The sequence below is a fragment of the Protomyctophum parallelum genome (assembly GCF_964188405.1).
Source record: "Protomyctophum parallelum genome assembly, chromosome: 19".
NCBI lineage: Eukaryota > Metazoa > Chordata > Actinopteri > Myctophiformes > Myctophidae > Protomyctophum > Protomyctophum parallelum.
This window is the reverse complement of record NC_139717.1, coordinates 9268795-9287661: the sequence shown is the minus strand read 5'-3', so window position 1 is coordinate 9287661 and position 18867 is coordinate 9268795. Positions and strand designations below refer to the sequence as shown.

At 40.9% G+C, this 18867-nt stretch overlaps 1 protein-coding gene across 1 annotated transcript; it reads right to left on the bottom strand.

Moving 5' to 3' along the window:
* Positions 1-861: 861 nt before the first annotated feature.
* olfcb1 (olfactory receptor C family, b1) lies at positions 862-17849 on the bottom strand (the record flags this gene model as incomplete). Its single annotated transcript, XM_083790047.1, has 12 exons — positions 17655-17849; positions 16983-17274; positions 15321-16151; positions 13322-13507; positions 12839-12956; positions 11140-12211; positions 6300-6476; positions 5577-5868; positions 3994-4818; positions 3540-3761; positions 3095-3212; positions 862-2168 (listed from the first exon to the last, which is right to left on the bottom strand). Exons 1-12 carry the CDS (start codon positions 17819-17821, stop codon positions 862-864), a joined length of 5607 nt encoding a protein of 1868 aa, XP_083646173.1. The 5' UTR covers positions 17822-17849.
* Positions 17850-18867: the final 1018 nt, after the last annotated feature.

Here is an 18867-nt window from a genome sequence, read left to right as displayed (position 1 = left end):
GTACACTGTACAGACCATGCATGTCCCATATGAACCTGTTACTGTACACTGTACAGACCATGCATGTCCCATATGAACCTGTTACTCAAGACATGGACCTCAAATTACTCAATTTACTACATGTCACATTGACTCCATAGCAGTTTAAAGAAAACATTTTAGTTATAGAAGAGTACATATTCAGCTTTCATTATCAAAGTGTATACATAATTTAGTTATAGAGAAAAATCACACTCATGTGAAGTGAGGGGCACCTTTGTTTGCAATTTCCTTCTTGTGCTTTAGTGCATGGTGTTGCTAACAGTCTGACACCATCATCATCCTCCATGAGACATGAATGCATTGTGTTATTGTATGAACCGAAGTTACAAGATGTATTTATTTATACCGGCCACATGACGTCTCAAGTCGTAAATAATGTAGTGCACTAAACAAACATAAGGGTCCATTTGGTTACCAACTCTCACTGGTTGAAAATTACTGAAATATCCACCTGCATTCATGCAGTTTGAGCGAGTCTGGTGTCTCAATCACCACCCCTTAGGGAGGAGGCTCTAAAGTTAAAAGGTTGGCTGATATTGCCCTCTGCTGGTTGGTTGACCGTGCAGTTTGTTTAGGTCAGAGAAGATACTTGAAAGGTGCACACAAATCTCCCTGCATGTGATTATTCATCATGGATGAATGATAATAATCGCTTTCATTTGGTTGCACATAGTGTCCATGATTTGTAGAATTTTCAGCAATTATTATTTATTTACATACAAAAAGCAATTGTACAAAGATATGCCACCAGGACAATCCACTGCCAAATAATTATACATAATGTGTATATACAGTACATGCCACATTTGAATGCAATTCTTACAAGGACTTACTCCTGATAAGTCTCTTCCTCACTTTTGTGCCTGTGGAAACCTCTGACCTAGCAGGGCGTGCATCTCCTACTGTCTCTAATCTCACTGAAGCAGAGTGATTGCCAGATTGCTCTGTTGATGCAGAAGGGATTGGAGTCTCTAAGCCTGTGTTTGGGTTTTCTGGGTCTCTTTCAAAATCTGTGTTTGGAATGGGAACTACAGGACTGGGAGGGTTTGCATCAACTAGCATCTCTGAGCTCACTGATGCAGAGTAATAGCCAGATCCATCTATTGATCCATAAGGGCTTGGAGTCCCCTGTGAGACCGTTGGTGGGCCTGTGTTTGGGTTCCCTGGATCTCTATCTAAATGTGGGTTTGGAGTGGGATCTGCAGGTCTGGCGCGCACAGTGATAGCATGCCACCTCCTCAGGTTCTTCTCCAGTGTGTTAACTTGTGGCTTGAATAGTGCCTCATAGCACTTTGGTAAGAAATGACAGAAGATGACGCCATAGTTGGACACTAAGATGGCCGAGGCCTGCACAGCAGAAGCCTCTTCTGTCCTGATGATATAGATGGGGATGAAGCACACCCACACAAACATGTACATCAGCAGGCTGAAGATGATGTAGCCGGTCTCACTGAACTCCTGGGGAACCTTCCTGCCCTTAAAAGCCAAGAGGAAGCCAACCAAAGCCAGCAGGGCTATGTAGCTCAACATGATACCGAAACCTATGACTGTTTTGCCTATGTGACACTGGATAATTATCTCAAGGCTATGTGGTGTTGGAGTGATGTAATCAACGTCAGGACTATCAAAGACCAGCCAGAGGATGCAGATGACTCCCTGGATAGCAGTTACAATGCTGATGATTATAGGCGGCCTATAGAGTTTATTTAGTCGCCTGTGTCTCAGCTGACCAAAGGGCAGGAAGGCCAGGAATGTACGGTAAGCCTTAACTAGGATGCAGGAGACACAAAGGGTGAAGCCCATGGCATACATGATCTGCCGAGCCCGGCACAGATGGACATCGGGCTTGTCCATGAAGCATATGACGCTGGCAAAGCTCACAGCTAGGCCACTCATCATCACGCAGGACATTCTCACCTCGGCTCGCTTCATGGGCGGTGAATTTCTGTACACCAAAAAGATGATGAAGATGACCAGCAGCAGCAATTCTCCAAAAGTAGCGGACACCACAAGGGCAATTGGATGAGGATCTCTCCACCTCAAATAGGTCCTCACTATCGGTTCACAATGGTCCCAACCCTTCTCCGATGACGTTCCATTAGGACACTTTTGACAGTCATTAAGATCTGCAGGAAGATTGGGGTTTACTAGGTTAGGTATTTGGGATTATGCTAGATTACAGTTAAAACAGGTGAATCTAAGTAGAGAATAATTTAATAATTTATACTGTGTGTGGGTGTCGCACATCAAAATAGCAGATCCACAAGCTCACAATGCGTCACATGCAACTAAATATAACTCAGACTTGTGTTGGATACGTCACACTTATTCTTCATAATTAATGCCGAGGTCTGTCTGCCAGTAAAATCCATAGCCGGATTTTCATTAAATATCATGTTAGTGATCAGTTGGCTGCCTCAAAGACATAGTTAATTTTGGTCAAAAAGGTTCAATGAAAAGGCCCCGAAAAAGTGATGAAAAATGCAGGTGCGTTGAGCAGTGATAAATGAAACAATCACAAACAAAACTCCCCAGAGCACATGCACTGCTCTTGCTCAGCAGCATCAGCATGTCAATATTTGAATAAAACTAATGCTGTTGAGCAAAAGACTTGTGCTGGATTGCTGATCGTGAATCTCTGTTCATGATTGTTTCATAGGTTTAAAGGGTCAAGGTCACAATCAAGGAAATGGTCAAAATAACATAATCACTCAAATCTCTAAATTATCGTAATATACTAATTGTATAGTTATGTTAATTGGAGGTATGCACTCTACTGAGTGCAATCTGTCTAGTTTCAAAATGTTTTGCATTGTGTTACATATTTGCTTTTGAAGTTTTGTTTAATTAAAGATTTTTTTCATACCATGTTACAATTGTGACTAAATGTAATATGTATAATTTTGACAGATACTTCACAGCTATGGGTGGGCATTCATAAGTAGATAGGATTTTTAAACATTATATTGCTTGTAGTACACTTCTTAATCAGTTTACTTTTGCAAAGCAGTTGCAGGTGGAATGGGGAAAAGACCATGTCTAGTAGGCATACCTGAGCCATTAGAATAGGTTCCCTCCACACATGAAACACAGTCGTAACAGCAGGACACATTCACAATCTTCTTCGCAAAACCAGGGTGACAGGATTCTGAGCATCTAGACTCAGGAATCTGAAAGTGAGGACAGCAAATTATGCATTTTAATTAAAAAACTTCAAGCATTGGCAAGACCCTGTTCAAGAAACAGTTGTAAAAGAATCAATTCTTTGCATATAACTCTGAGGCACAAATATGTACAGTACAGTAAATATTTGTATGTGTTTGTCCAGAGGTCAAAACAAAGCATGCTTTGACTAGACAGGTTTCAGTGTAGTGCTCATGAGCAATTCATTAAAAGTTTACAGTACTTTCAACACTTTGTTTGCACTATAGAATAAAAAACGTTACCGACATGGGCTACCATTGTCTGTAATATCACTGTCCATTTTATTGTCTTACCGAGTTATTTGTTGTTGAAAGCCAATTTATTCTGCTCATGTCTCTATCAAGCTCAATTCGTCCATCAAGTGCATGGTAGCTCCCAATTCTTTCAAAGGATCTTCCGTCTCCATTCTTATCCCACATTATCAAGTCATAACCATTGACAAAGTCACCATTTTTGTCAAAGGAATATCTCTGGTTGTTAAGAGTAAAATTTATCCTTTTCAGTACCTCAAGAAGCTGCAAGAAACACATGCAATTTAGTTACTTTGTAACTGTACAAATGTATCAATAATCAATATTATAGGAACAGCAATATTTGTTAGAGCCATTGGCTGGATCATGACATTTTCAGCCTTGCACTTCTTAGTAACTACTTATAATTTTGGGACATTTTATGTATATACTGAACATATTGTTTTTAAATGTAATGTTAATGTTGCTCATAAATGTTCTCCACGTTCATGCTCACCTTCCATGGTGGGAAATTAATCTCCCCTGGACAAGAGGTTACGTTACATTTAAGAAGGCTCTTAAGGGCATGGACTATGGCCCATACAGCCACTACGTCGTTGTAGGATTCACTTGTATCCAGAGCTTTTGTAAGGAAGTCATCATTAGCGTCTAGGTAATTTGTGTAACTGCATGCAGCATCAGATTTTATTTGACAGTCGGATGGAGGCTCCTTCTCAAAACACTCTGGGGTGCAGTTGAACCTAAGGTTCTTGTACTTTTTGATGAAGTTGTTGTACCCTCCAGGGCTGGCACTCATGTTCCTCAGGTAGTCATTGAAGGTTTCTTTGTGGCGTGCCACAAACGTGAAACCGAGGATGTCCCCGACCTCATTGATGCCTTCCATATGCGCCAAAGGGCGGTTCCTTGACCAGGCATCACTGGCAATCCAGGTTCTTTTAATATTGTTTAGGATCATCACCTGGAAAAGGTCCTCCACAAGTTTGTCCTTGAGGATGAGCAGTACTACCTTGGCACCGGAGGAACGGATCTTCTCCGCCACTTGCTTGATTCGCTGCATGCTGTTCTCATGGTCCAGGTAGTGGGGCACCATCTCTTGGTAAGCTATGCACACATTCATTTCCTCAGCATCCCGGAGGAAGCTCTGGAAGGCTGCCCTTCCATAGTCATCGTCTCCATACACAACCCCTACCCAGTTCCACTTGAAACGAGCCATGAGTTTGGCAATCGCTTTGGTTTGGTGCACATCGCTGGGGATGGTGCGCAAGAAACTTGGGTAGCGCCACTTATCGCTCAGTGCAGGGGAAGATGAGGAGCAGCTTATCTAATAAAATCAGGTGACAAAAGAAAACATTGAATGAAATTTCTCTGAAAACATCATTGATCCAAGATGGAATCCAATGCCTCACACATCTTCTCAGTTTCCTGTCTCTTCTACACCCTCCTACTGTATCTAGATAAAGCATTATTTCTAGATAGTGTAACGTGGGAATTTTCAGTACAAAATATGGATATAATCAATCTTAGTGACATAATCTAGTAACATTTTAGTGACATAATTTAGCCCCGTAGATAGCATTTTATACAGATTTATAGCAGGTTTTGTAGACAGCACTAGAATCGCATTTTATGTAGTCATAGCACTTTATAGTACATAAGTATAGTATAGTATAGTATAGTATAGTTACGTTCTTAGCTTATGCATGTTTCATGATAACTACTTTTTTGTAAGTGATGTATTCCCATGCTTTTTGTTACTGCTTAATGTAAATCACTCTGGATTAAGAGCGTCTGCTAAATGCCTAAATTGTAAATTGAAATTGTCAGTGGATGACGCGCATTAACTGACACACCAGTGTGCTCACAGATTGACCATAATTATTGGTTGATTTGCTCCCCCAAATATTCTCCCCTTTCTTGCATCCCTATCACCCATGTAGCCTACTCACAACGAGTTGAACTACTCGGAGGGGCTGAGCCCCCCTAAATATCCAAACTACAGCATCAGATACTAGGCCAGGCTTCTCCTAACATATTTAGATTGAATTGCATTTCTTGATCAGAGCATGTCCATTAACTTACTTGAGGGATCATATACGCTCCGAGTAGCTTAGCCACAGCAATGGACACTTCAGAGTACCGTGCTCCTATGATGACCTTCACTGGTGGCCTGAACTCGGTGTAGTCGCACTGAATGTTCAGAGAGCCATTGACCGCCAGCATGTGCTCCACGCATCTCAAGGCTTTGGTAGCATCGGAACAAGTGTCACACATCAAATATCCAAGGCGCACATCCGGTAGGAAACCAGATGCGTTGATCTCTTCTATGGTGTGAATGATAGCCAAGGATCTTACAAATGGCACCAAATCAAAACTGGGAAAAGATTAATTGAAATCAGTGAGAAAATGAGCATTCATTTTGTATCTATTATTCATTTATCGACCAAATCCATAATATAAAATCCTCTATGGATAATTGCAGTATATAGATAGTACAGAGATCCCCACGGCCAGGGCCCGGGGTTCTTGAGGGAGTTCCAGGGGGAACGCAGTGAAATTAGTTAATACAGCATCAAAATCAGTTAACTGCTGCCTTTCAACCTATTTTAACTTAAGATATTCAAAAAGAGCGTAATAGGCCTACATTTTGGGAGTCCCTGGCACAAAATCTTTTCAGGTGGGGGTCCGTGCCCAAATCCATTTGCATGGCTTGAGATGAAAATGTTTGATGACCACGGCACTATACAGTAACAATTTGGCACATTCTTATTATTAATATGTTATAATAACATTACTTTCCCTTACCTTGTACAGGTCAATATGTCAGGCCGTGTTCGATTATGAAGAGACTCTACATTCTCGTGGCATGGCATCAACACCCCAATCATTACGTCTCCTGGTAATTGAGCGCCACAAGTATCCATTCCAAGATCACAGCTGACCACGCATCGTAGCATGCTGCTCATCAGCAGTGTGACTAGGCTGCAGAAGAGTGAGAACAGCATTTTGAGTGTCGAAAACAACGTTTCCTCAAGGCTCCTTTTAAAGCCTGTTATGGTATTTAGGAGGTGGCATTCTTCTCACCCTTAACATTAGCATATGAATTGAATACATAGGACCACAATAGAAACCAGCAGTTAGGACCTTTTGTGTTTGCTTTATTGTATAGCTGTACCTCTGTCATATCCACGGGAACTACTTTTAACCAAGGGGGTCAACTTTTGGTCAGGGGGTCAACTTTGGGTCAGGAGGCGGGAGGCTGAAAGGCATAGCAGTGTAAAGTGTAAATCCTACCCGGGTTGTGCTTATAATCAATAGCCGCTTCTGTGGCCAACGCGGAAGTGCCTCTCACCTACAACAACTGCGGACTAGACCTTAGTATATAACTCTATGGACTAGACCGCGACGGAGGCCCACCGTCTCAAGTGAACTTGAGCCATGTGAGACACCACCGGGCAAACTAAAGCTAGCGATTGGCCGTGTCGTATGTTCCGAAGTTCGATTGAGCCGACGCAGGGCCGTTGAAGTTGCGACCCGCTAGACAGAATAGTAAATCATGTTCTGGCGAGAGCGTTTGCCCTGAGTCAAAGATTCTACTGGCCAATCACAGCGCGTCCTTGCTCAACCTGTGTAGGCTTTCAAAGGACGCGCCCTATACATGTATGGCAAGACGCCGATTATCAGAACATATTGCAGTATGGCAATAGAACACATACATACAGTAACCAACACAGTTTCAAGATCATTTGGTATCATCAGAAGAATTAGGGGCCTGGTTCATCAGGCTTGCCTCTTAACCCTTTATTACAGTTTGATGTATCCATATCTCATTTATTGCAATATTGTTTGGGGAAGTACATATTTACCTTCCAAATATGCTTCCTACACCCTTCAAAGAATATTTTAAGACCAACTCTCAAGTTCATGATTATAATACTAGACAATCTGATAATATTCATCCACTCTTAGCCAGTTCTCCATAAAAGTCAGAGGTTAATTACTCTGGAATTCACACTATTGCCAACTCCTCATCTTCACTCTGTAACTTTAAACATAGATTGAGGGCCAGCCTCTCGAAGTAACTTTCTCCACTTGATTCTAACATAATGTAGCTTTATTGTGCATACTCAGACACAGACAGACATGCATATTCACTTAGGCACACTCAGGCTTGCACATGCGTGCAAGCCTGAGTGTGCAAGCACGCACGTGCGCACACGCCAAGCGCGCACGTGCGCACACGCACTCACACATATACACACACACACACACACACACACACACACACACACACACACACACACACACACACACACTTCACAAGTGTAAATAATGTATTTGTTTTTGTTGTTTTTCATACCTATGTTTGATTACTTTGTCTATTTACTATTTGTGTATTATCTTGGTGAGAACCACATACAAGCCCTCCATGGGTTTCTTTTCTCACCTGCACATATTTCTCTTTTATTGATTTGACCCTTTTTTGTACTGTTTTTATCGTGCAAATAAACTAAACAATTGGCACTTGGCAGGCACATCAGCCTGTCAGAACACAGTTAGCAGTTGGCACAGCAGCCAGAACACTATAGTAGGCTATAGACGAATCCACAGAGGGGTGCCCTGTAGGCCAGCTGAGCTGTATGCAATCAATGCTGCTGTGTCAAGCTGAACTTAATGTGACACCGCAGCTATGCTTGTGCCATGCATGCAGGGCAGCCTGCGTGGATTCATCTATAGCAGTTGGCATGGCAGTTAATTGGAACATGCACAGTTTGGCACAATGCAAAACATGTTGTGTTACACACAGCTTGACACTGCAGCCCTCAGCAGGGTGCTTCTTTACACAACTCAATAGCCAGGCTAATACACATTCCAGTACAATAGAGATTTTAACCAAATAAATTAGCTATTTACCTTACATTATTCAAATGTGCTCTTGCGCTGGGGAAATTAAATAATTCCCTCATGTCAACAACTCGATAGACTCCGGCTGAGGCTCTTCATTTACATTTTCATTCAGGCGTGACATATCAATGCTAGTTGCTTTTGTGCTTTTCTTTGATTTGGGCCACCAAATAAAAGAAAATGTTTGTGCGCCATGTTGCAAACAATTCTGCTCACTCAATGAGGATAGCTTGTGCGCACTGTGCGTAAAGTAAACACAGGAAACATTTGACAGACGCTTCATGAATTATAATAAAAACAAAACATTTTGTGTATTTCTTTTTTTACAATTATGTATTTGTAAAATAGGCCTATTTTACAAATACAGTTCCCGTGGCTATTACTTCCTGATGTTCCTGTCTGTCAGGCCACAGGTTCTCATTCACATAACAGATTGCAATCATTTGACGAGATGCACCTCAGAGCTATTTTAGACTGGTTGATCTAAAGCGTTGCTGTTTCCCGTTCACCCTTTCAAGTTAAGATTAACCTGAGAGCCAGTCATACATTAAGGACACTAGACGTTTTGGAAGTACAACTATTCCACAAAGAACCAGAATAATACATTTTGTTCAACATGACATAAGCAGCTGGTAATGTGGGAAACAGAAGCAGACAATAGCGGGTAAAGTGAGTGGCAGTGTGAAATAGAGTGGCAAGGTGAGTGGCAATGTGAGTTTAAGGTCATTTAAATTAGTTTAATGCAATCCGATAGGACTTTTCTGTTTGGATGTATGGGCATAATGGGCTGTCAAGGCCAGAAAGTAGGTTTTTGCCACTCAGTAGGCGTTCCCACATAACTTCCGGGTATGATGATGTGTCAGTGTGTGTGTGTGTGTGTGTGTGCAAGACCAGCTCTGTGACAGAGAGTCCATCATTTGCTAGCCTTAACAGCTTTGATAAAGGTGATAGAGAACAAACTCCCATTGGAAAAGCATTGAGGCGGCCATCAAACAGACAGAACACAGAACGCATTCTGTACGTGTGTTTGAGGCATCACACTTAAGATTCACATCAAAGTTGTTTTTGAGGGTTTTTTGAGTTGAACGGAGAACTAATGTTTGTGTTGTCATTGACAATGAATGGAACATGTATGTCATGTGTCTGAACAAATCGACATACAGTATGTACGTTGGTAGGAACCCTTGGTCAATAAGGGACCACCATTCTTGATGATGTACGATGATTAGAGCACCCCTCACTTCACAAGGGTGTATATTTTTCTTTAACGTTTTAGGCTAATAATTTGTTCCCATCTTTTTTTATCATCAAGGTTTTATCACCGTTTTTAAATTCACTAATGACTATTGTGGATTTCTCATAATAATGAATCAAAAGTACATGATAATCTAAACGTACCAACTTGTTTTCCCACTTTAGCCTGCCTTACTGTAGGCTACTTTATGTCATAAACTCAGCCTCAGCAAGCTAGGGAATGTTTCTTTCAAAACAATGTACAGCATCAGGTTATATGATTCATATACCCGATAGCGAACCAGTCCAATCACATTCTGATTGACGTACGGTGAATTTACATTTATCACATTCTCCCACAGGTGCACTCCAGTTCACCACAGGTGCACTCCAGTTCATCACTATAACGTACTGCAGGACTTGTGAGACAATAGCAAAATATATGTTATAAACTGACATTTCTGATGCATATTGTTTACTAGGCCTGTGTTTATTCCAAGCATTTGTTATGTACTTTTAACAGCAGGCTTTGGTGTGCCTTGAAAGTTGTTAATTTGCCTGAAGAACCTTGTTTGTGGTCAAAACAGTATATCAATGTTCAATCATATTACAGTTTACATGCATTAGCCAGCACAAACAAATCAAATTATTTGTCACTCTGAATAATAGCAGAGGAAATGGAATGCCAGCAACACTTCCAAAAATAATGACTCTTTAGGTGCACTACCTTGCGGTGAGACTGATTGAATACAGTACATTCTTTTGGAATGACATTACAGTGTGCTCCGTCTTGCCTGGAGTGCACCTGTGGTTGAATGTAGCTGGACGACCCAGGAATGTGTGCAACGATAGATGTGTAAATGTGATGAATGAATGCTATATGTTAACCACTTAAACCCTATAAACTTAATTGACCAGGCCGGGTTAATATGATTGTATGTCCATGGAAATAATGTTTCATAGTAGCCTATACAAATCTGTGAAATAAATAAATAAATAAAAGGCAGATTATTTCAAATAATTTATTGGCATTTACAAAAACATAATTACAGAGAGAATAATATAATTAATACAGAGTCACTGGATTTATATGAAGATGGGGCAGGAGGGGGTGATTGTAATTCTGAATGGCAACAAAAGACACTGGTGTGTAAAAGCTGTACTGACAGGAAAGAGTCAGAGGAGAGAACAGTGAAATTAGCTGGGACAGTCCTCCTTTTGAGGGGCAAAAGGGCAACAAAAACAAATCTCATCTGCAGCAGTGAATATGCTGCGATGGTCGGTAATCCCTTCTAGTGAACCAGATACTGTATTCATATACAATTCCTTTTAGTTCCCTTGAGTACAACATCAGCAATGATTATTTAATTACAAAAAAGCAATCATACAAAGATCTGCCACCAGGGCAACCCACTGCCAAATAATTATTATATACATGACAATAATACATTCTCAGAAGGATATACTCCTTCTCTTCCTCACTTGTGTGCCTGTGGAAACCTCTGACCTAGCAACAGGGCTTGCATCTCCTAGCGTCTTGAATCTCACTGAAGCAGAGCCAGATCCATGTATTTGGCTTGGAGTCCCCTTTGAAACCGTTGGTGGGCCTGTGTTTGTGTTCCCTGGATCTCTATGTAAATCTGAGTTTGGAATGGGAACTGAAGGACTGGCAGTGACATTTCGCCACCTCCCCAGAATCCTCTCCAGTGTGTCACCTTTAGGCCTGAATAGTGCCTCGTAGCACCTGGGTAAGAAATGACAGAAGATGACGCCATAGTTGGACACTAAGATGACCGAGGCCTGCACAACAGAAGCCTCTTCTGTCTTGAGGATATAGATGGGGATGAAGCACACCCACACAAACATGTACATCAGCAGGCTGAAGATGATGTAGCCGGTCTCACTGAACTCCTGGGGAACCTTCCTGCCCTTAAAAGCCAAGAGGAAGCCAACCAAAGCCAGCAGGGCTATGTAGCTCAACATGATACCGAAACCTATGGATGTTTTGCCTACATGACACTGGATAATTATCTCAAGGCTATGTGGTGTTGGAGTGATGTCAACAACGTCAGGACTATCAAAGACCAGCCAGAGGATGCAGATGACTCCCTGGATAGCAGTTACAATGCTGATGATTATAGGCGGCCTATAGAGTTTATTTAGTCGCCTGTGTCTCAGCTGACCAAAGGGCAGGAAGGCCAGGAATGTACGGTAAGCCTTAACTAGGATGCAGGAGACACAAAGGGTGAAGCCCATGGCATACATGATCTGCCGAGCCCGGCACAGATGGACATCGGGCTTGTCCATGAAGCATATGACGCTGGCAAAGCTCACAGCTAGGCCACTCATCATCACGCAGGACATTCTCACCTCGGCTCGCTTCATGGGCGGTGAATTTCTGTACACCAAAAAGATGATGAAGATGACCAGCAGCAGCAATATGCCAAAGGCTGCGGACACCACAAGGGCAATTGGATGAGGATCTCTCCACCTCAAATAGGTCCTCACTATCGTTTTACAATGGTCCCAACCCTTCTCGGATGATGTTCCATTAGGACATTGCTGACAGTCATCAAGATCTGCAGGAAGATTGGGGGATAGGTGAGATTACTGTAAAAACTGGTGAATCTAAATAGTATAATAATAATAATAATAGTTGTAGCTTAAATAAAAAACATAAGAAAGAAGAGGTCCACCAAGTACGTACTTTATTACCTCTGCCAACTATAGCCTGATCTATACTTGGTTGTGTGTGTATAGATCGAGCATATCCACAAACAATACATCATCATGTGGAACAAAATATAACTCAGACTTGTGTTGGACACAGATTTTGTTTTCATCCTATTCTATTAGCTTGATTATTTGGTTGTTAGCAAATAACAGACAAGCCAAGTTTCAATGCAATTTTGCAGGAATGATCAATAGTTTGAAGTTTCCCCGCGAGGAAGTGATTAGCTTTTGGGTCGAAAAGTTCAAATGTCAAGGTGTCTGCTTTACTAGTAAAATAACCTGAGAACGGATGGTCAGATTGTCATTAAACATCATGTTAATGATCAGTTGGCTGCCTCAAAGTTATATAGTTTATAAAATAGTTATATAGTTTGGTCACGGAAAAATGAAATTTTTTTGACAACTATAAAACTAGTTGTATAGTTATGATGGAGGTATGCACTCTAGTTTATTGAAGAAGACCATTGGCATACCCGAGAAATTAGCATATGTTCCCGCCTGACATCGATTGCAGGTGTAGCAGCAGGACACATTCAAGATCTTCTTCGCGAAACCAGGTTGACAGGTTAGTGAGCATCTAGACATGGGAACCTAAAAGTGAGACAGCAAGTTATGCATTTTAAAGATTATTGTTTTGAATTGTGATCCAAAGTTTCCATTGACAAAACCCTGTTCAAGAAACTTTTTGAAGTTGTAGAACCAATGGACAGTGTATAAATTGTAAAATGTGTTTCTTTGCATATCACTCTGAAGTATACACTATGTGTTTGTCCAGAGAGGTTAAAAACACAGCCTGGTTTGCCAAGGTAAGGGTTTAGTGTCGTGCATGCTCATGAGCAATTCATTAAAAGTGTACAGTAATTTCAATTTGCACAATAAAATAAAAAGGCATACCAACTACTGACATGGAAGAATGGGGCTATACCATTGTTTGTATATCCATTTCATTGTCTTACCGAGTTATTTGCTGTTGAAAGCCAATTTATTTTATCTCCATTAAGCTCAATTCGTTTATCAGATGCATTGTAGCTCCCTTTTTTTACCAAGTGTCTCTGGTCTCCATTCTTATCCCACATTATCAAATCATAACCATTGAGAAAGTCACCCTTTTTGTTGTTAGTCCCTTTCAGTTCCTCAAGAAGCTGCAAGAAAAATGCAATGTGGTCACTTTAACAGTACAAATGTATCAATAATCAATATTCTAGGAACAGCAACATTTGTCAGAACTTGATCATGTCATTTTCACCGTTGCACTTCTTAGGTAGTTACTCTTTATCATTTGGGGATTTTTTTACTTTATACTGAACATACATATTGTTCTAATTACTTGCGCAAGCAGAGCGCGCAAGTACTAGTTTCGTATGCACCGTCGCAGCACTTTTGATGCGTATGCACCGTCCCAGCACTTTTGATGTGTATGCACCGTCCCAGCAAATGACGTAATGACTACTTGTGCCTGATACGGCAGTGGTGCCAGATTACATACATGTATACATAGGAGCATTACCTTTAATCCTCCCGACACTAAAACATATCGTCATTACGTCACCACCATCGAAAACCATTGGTTTTATCAGGCACAACTAGTCATTACGTCATTTGCTGGGACGGTGCATACGCATCGAAAATGCTGGGACTGTGCATACGGCGCAAAGTAACCACAGTATACCACTAATCAATTTACAAATTACATATACATAGAGGCAGTTCCTTTAATCCACCCGGCACTGGTATAACTTGCTCTCAATGATGACGTAATAAAGATGTGGATTAAAGGACCCAATGCCGGAGTGTAATTGGTTTTCGATGGTGACGTAATGACGATTAATAATTCAACATTTCAAACGTTCCTTCACAGAGAAACTGAGATTTGACAGTTTGTAGCGGTCGAAAGTACTTGCGCGCTCTGCTTGCGCACTAGTAGGCCAATTATGGCCTACTAGTGTGCAACAAGCAAGTATGCACTCGACAGAGTGCAGTTCTAGTTACTTGCGCAAGCAGAGCGCGCAAGTAAAATTTTCGCCCGGTCTCCTTCGTCGTGACAGCTGTTCCGCCATTCGAGGCTTACGCAGAAAAACATCAAATCCGTGCCTGTGTTGCTGGACCAATGATGACGAAATGACCATATTTCTTACGTCATCATTTAGAGCTAGTCATACGTATACTATATACATAATCAGTAAAAAATAAAATAGCAAATTGTGCCTGATCTGCTGGGACCAGAGTACGTGGTGTGTATGTGTATGACTAGCTCTTAATAATGACGTAAGAAATATGGTCATTTGTGGTCATTTGGTCCAGCAACACAGGCACAGATTTGATGTTTTTCTGCGTAAGCCTCAAATGGCGGAACAGCTGTCACGGTTTTTGGCGCAAAGTAACCACAGTATACCGCTAATCAACTTACAACTACACACTTTATACAGTATAGAGTATAGAGTATATATGTATACGTATATAGTATATGCCTATATACTATATATATACTATATATATTTCTTACGTCATCATTTAGAGCTAGTCATACGTATACTATATACATAATCAGTAAAACATAAAATAGCTAATTGTGCCTGATCTGCTGGGACCAGAGTACGTGGTGTGTATGTGTATGACTAGAAAAACTAAAAAGGGATCCAGAATATATCTACAACGATAAAACAGTATTTCTTATATAGATAGAAACTTGAATCATACTTAATAATACTAGATGTTTATATGTATAAAGTAGGTAGCAAATAGTTACATCTAAACATTAATCATTTCAAACGTTCCTTCACAGAGATACTGAGATTTGACAGTTTACAGCGGTCGAAAGGACTTGCGCGCTCTGCTTGCGCACTAGTTGGCCATTTATGGCCTACTTGTGTGCAACAAGCAAGTATGCACTCGACAGAGTGCAGTTCTAGTTTAATCCTATTTTTGCTCAAAAGTATTCTCCTTGTTTATGCTTACCTTCCATGGTAGGAAATTAATCTCCCCTGGACAAGAGGTGTTGTCACATTTAAGAAGGCTCTTAAGGGCATGGACTATGGCCCATACAGCCACTGTATAGCTGTAGGATGTATCTGTGTCCACCGCTTTTGTAAGGAATTCATCATTAGCGTCCAGGTAATTTGTGTAACATGCAGCTTTAGATTTAATTTCACAATCGGATGGAGGCTTCTTCACATCACATTCTGGGTCTGGGGTGCAGTTGAACCTCAGGTTCTTGTACTTTTTGATGAAGTTGTTGTCCCCAGGGCTGGCGCTCAGGTTCCTCAGGTAGTTATCAAAGTTTTCATTGTGTTGCGCCACAAATGCGAAACCCAGGATGTCCCCGACCTCATTGATGCCTTTCATATGCGCCACATGGCGGTTCCTTGACCAGATATCACTGGCAATCCAGGTTCTTTTAATATTGTCCTTTTCCATCACCTGGAAAAGGTCCTCCACAAGTTTGCCCTTGAGGATGAGCAGTACTACCTTGGCACCGGAGGAACGGATCTTCTCCGCCACTTTCTTGATTTGCTGCATGTTCTTATGGTTCTCATGGTCCAGGTAGTGGTGCACCATCTCTTGGTAAGCTATGCACACACTCTCAACCTTAGCATCCCGGAGGAAGCTCTGGAAGGCTGCCCTTCCATAGTCATCGTCTCCATACACAACCCCTACCCAGTTCCACTTGAAACGAGCCATGAGTTTGGCAATCGCTTTGGTTTGGTGCACATCGCTGGGGATGGTGCGCAAGAAACTCGGGTAGCGCCACTTATCGCTCAGTGCAGGTGAAGATGAGGAGCAGCTCAACTAGGGTAAAATCAGGATGAAAAACTAAGTTTTAATGAAAATTGGTCTCTATACCCTCCTACTGTATTTAGATAAAGCATATTTCTAGATAGAGCATATTTCCGAACAAACCCAAAGTAAGGGTTTACAGTAACTGGTTCGGTTTTATTCATTATTGTCATCTAGGGTAGCCCACAGGGATCTGAGGCAACATAGTGTTAATGTAATTGTTTTTCGTGGGACAGGTTTTTAGGCTAACTCATGGCTGCACTGTGAATTGGATTGAGTTCCTCCAAATTAACACTTAAGCCCCTTCACAATTTCACATGACTCTAAAGAAAGATGAAACCTACTGGGCTGGGCTATGTGACACACCATAGTGCATGCACCATAGTAATATGGCAGTAGCAGTTCTCAAAGATAATAGGCCTTCCTGGCACATGCAATTATTCTCATCTACCCAGTTATACCAGCTCCTTAGCTTAGGTCATGCAGGTGGGTGCAGACTATGTACATTTTACTGCTGAATTTCAGCCTATTTGTTTGTCCTGTGTGTCGCCTGTTGAACTGAAACATACAGTATTCATGGAATTTAATCATCTTTTTCTTGTGAATCTTTGTTTTTTATGTTATTTTCTCCCCTTTCTTGCATTCCTATCACCTCACATTGAGTTAAATTACTGTATACTATATCTTATCTTCCATTTCTTATGTACTTTTACATTTGACATATTTCCTCTTTATTTTGCATGTGTGCGAGCGTTAAATCCTCATTGGCTGCTGCATCAGATATATAATTCATACACAGTTAATTGCATTTCTTGATCACATGTACATCAACTTGCAACTTACTTGAGGGATCATATACGCTCCGAGTAGCTTAGCCACAGCAATGGACACTTCAGAGAACCGTGCTCCTATGATGACCTTCACTGGTGGCCTGAACTCGGTGTAGTCGCACTGAATGTTCAGAGAGCCATTGACCGCCAGCATGTGCTCCACGCATCTCAAGGCTTTGGTAGCATCGGAACAAGTGTCACACATCCTATATCCAAGACGCACACCCGGTAGGAAACCAGATGCGTTGATCTCTTCTATGGTGTGAATGACATTCAAGGATCTTACAAATGGCCCCAAATCAAAACTGTGAAAAGATTAATTGAAATTTGTGAGAAATTAAGAGTTCTTCATTTATTATAAATGTATTGACCAAATCCATAATATAAAATCCTCTATGAACAATATTATAGTATATATGAATTATAATTCACAACAGTCGTTCTCAAAGTAATTAAGGCTCAATTTTTTCCCTTAAAGATTCACGTTCATTTTGGGGGAAAAAACAACAACATAATTATTTTTTTGGTGTCCCTGGCACAAAATCTTTTCAGATGGAGGTCTAGCACCCAAATAGATTTGGTGGTCCTTGACATGAAAATGTTTGAGAACCACTGCGCTGCAGTAACAATCTGGCACAAACATTCTTTACTAAATCATATTCATTTTACAACATCTTTCCCTTACCTCTTACAGGTGAAGCCGTCAGGCTGTGTTCGATTATGAAGAGAGACTACTTTGGCGTGGCATGGCAACAATATCCCAATTATTATGTCTCCCGGTAAATAAGCGCCACAGCTACAGCTGTCTGTTTCAAGGTCACAGCTGACCACGTATCCTAGCATGCTGCTCATCAGCAGCACAACTAGGCTGGAGAATAGTGAGAACAGCATTTTGAGTGTCCTCAAAGGCACTGCCGAGGCGCCTTATAAAGCATGTTATGGTATTTGGGAGGTGGCATTCTGCTCATGCGGAATAAACAAGCAAAACTTTGGTATCCTCCTCCCCCCCCCCCCTTCAACTCCATCATGCATGCATCTTGTGATTTTCTGCCTCACTTATTTTTATTTTGTTTTGTTTTTTCCTTTGCCATTCTGTTCTTATGTCAATTTTGTTTAACTGCAAAACGTTGTAGAAAGTATTTCACACTCTTTTACACCTGTATAATTATGTGATTTGACTGATTGAAGGAGATGTTTTCCGTTCTTTATTATCATAATTATTGATAACAGTTCATGGCAAAGGTAGGGATTTGTAGAAGACAAAGTGAAAGCGGCCTTTGATAATGGCACTGTTCTAACTTTGATAAAGTATCTTGCCAACTACGCGTGGCAAAACCTTTATTTTGGACGAGTAGTTGTAGGCTAAAAAAACATCTTCTAAAGAGTTATGATTAGATGGCAGCAAGTTGGCAGCTAACCATGCAATTGGGTTTTGATCATGGCAGATAATGACAAAAGATTTCGAACATTTGGGCTATTTTGTATGTTAGATGTAAAATATCTGTCAGTGTGTGTGCTGTTTAAATGGGCCTCAAAACTTTGAGTGATTAATTGATTGAAATAAACAAATAAAAATACAAACAAAAAACTACATTTATCTTAAAGTCAGAAAAGGTGCAGGGAAAGCAAGCTGCGTTCACTTCTGTGTTACTCAAATTCCTATCATACTGGAAGCTTAACGAGTTTCACTGACACATCTCCAAACAATTTATACAAACAGCACGATGGATTGGACAGGATTTATTAACATTTTAGTTCGTATTGTAATTTTGACAGACCATGTCATTGTGATACAGAGAAGTAAAAAATAAATATGTATAGCATAAAGGGCTGATGAGAAAATAAAAAATAAAACAAAACATATGACTTCCGTGTCCTTGTTCCTGTCTACCAGGCCA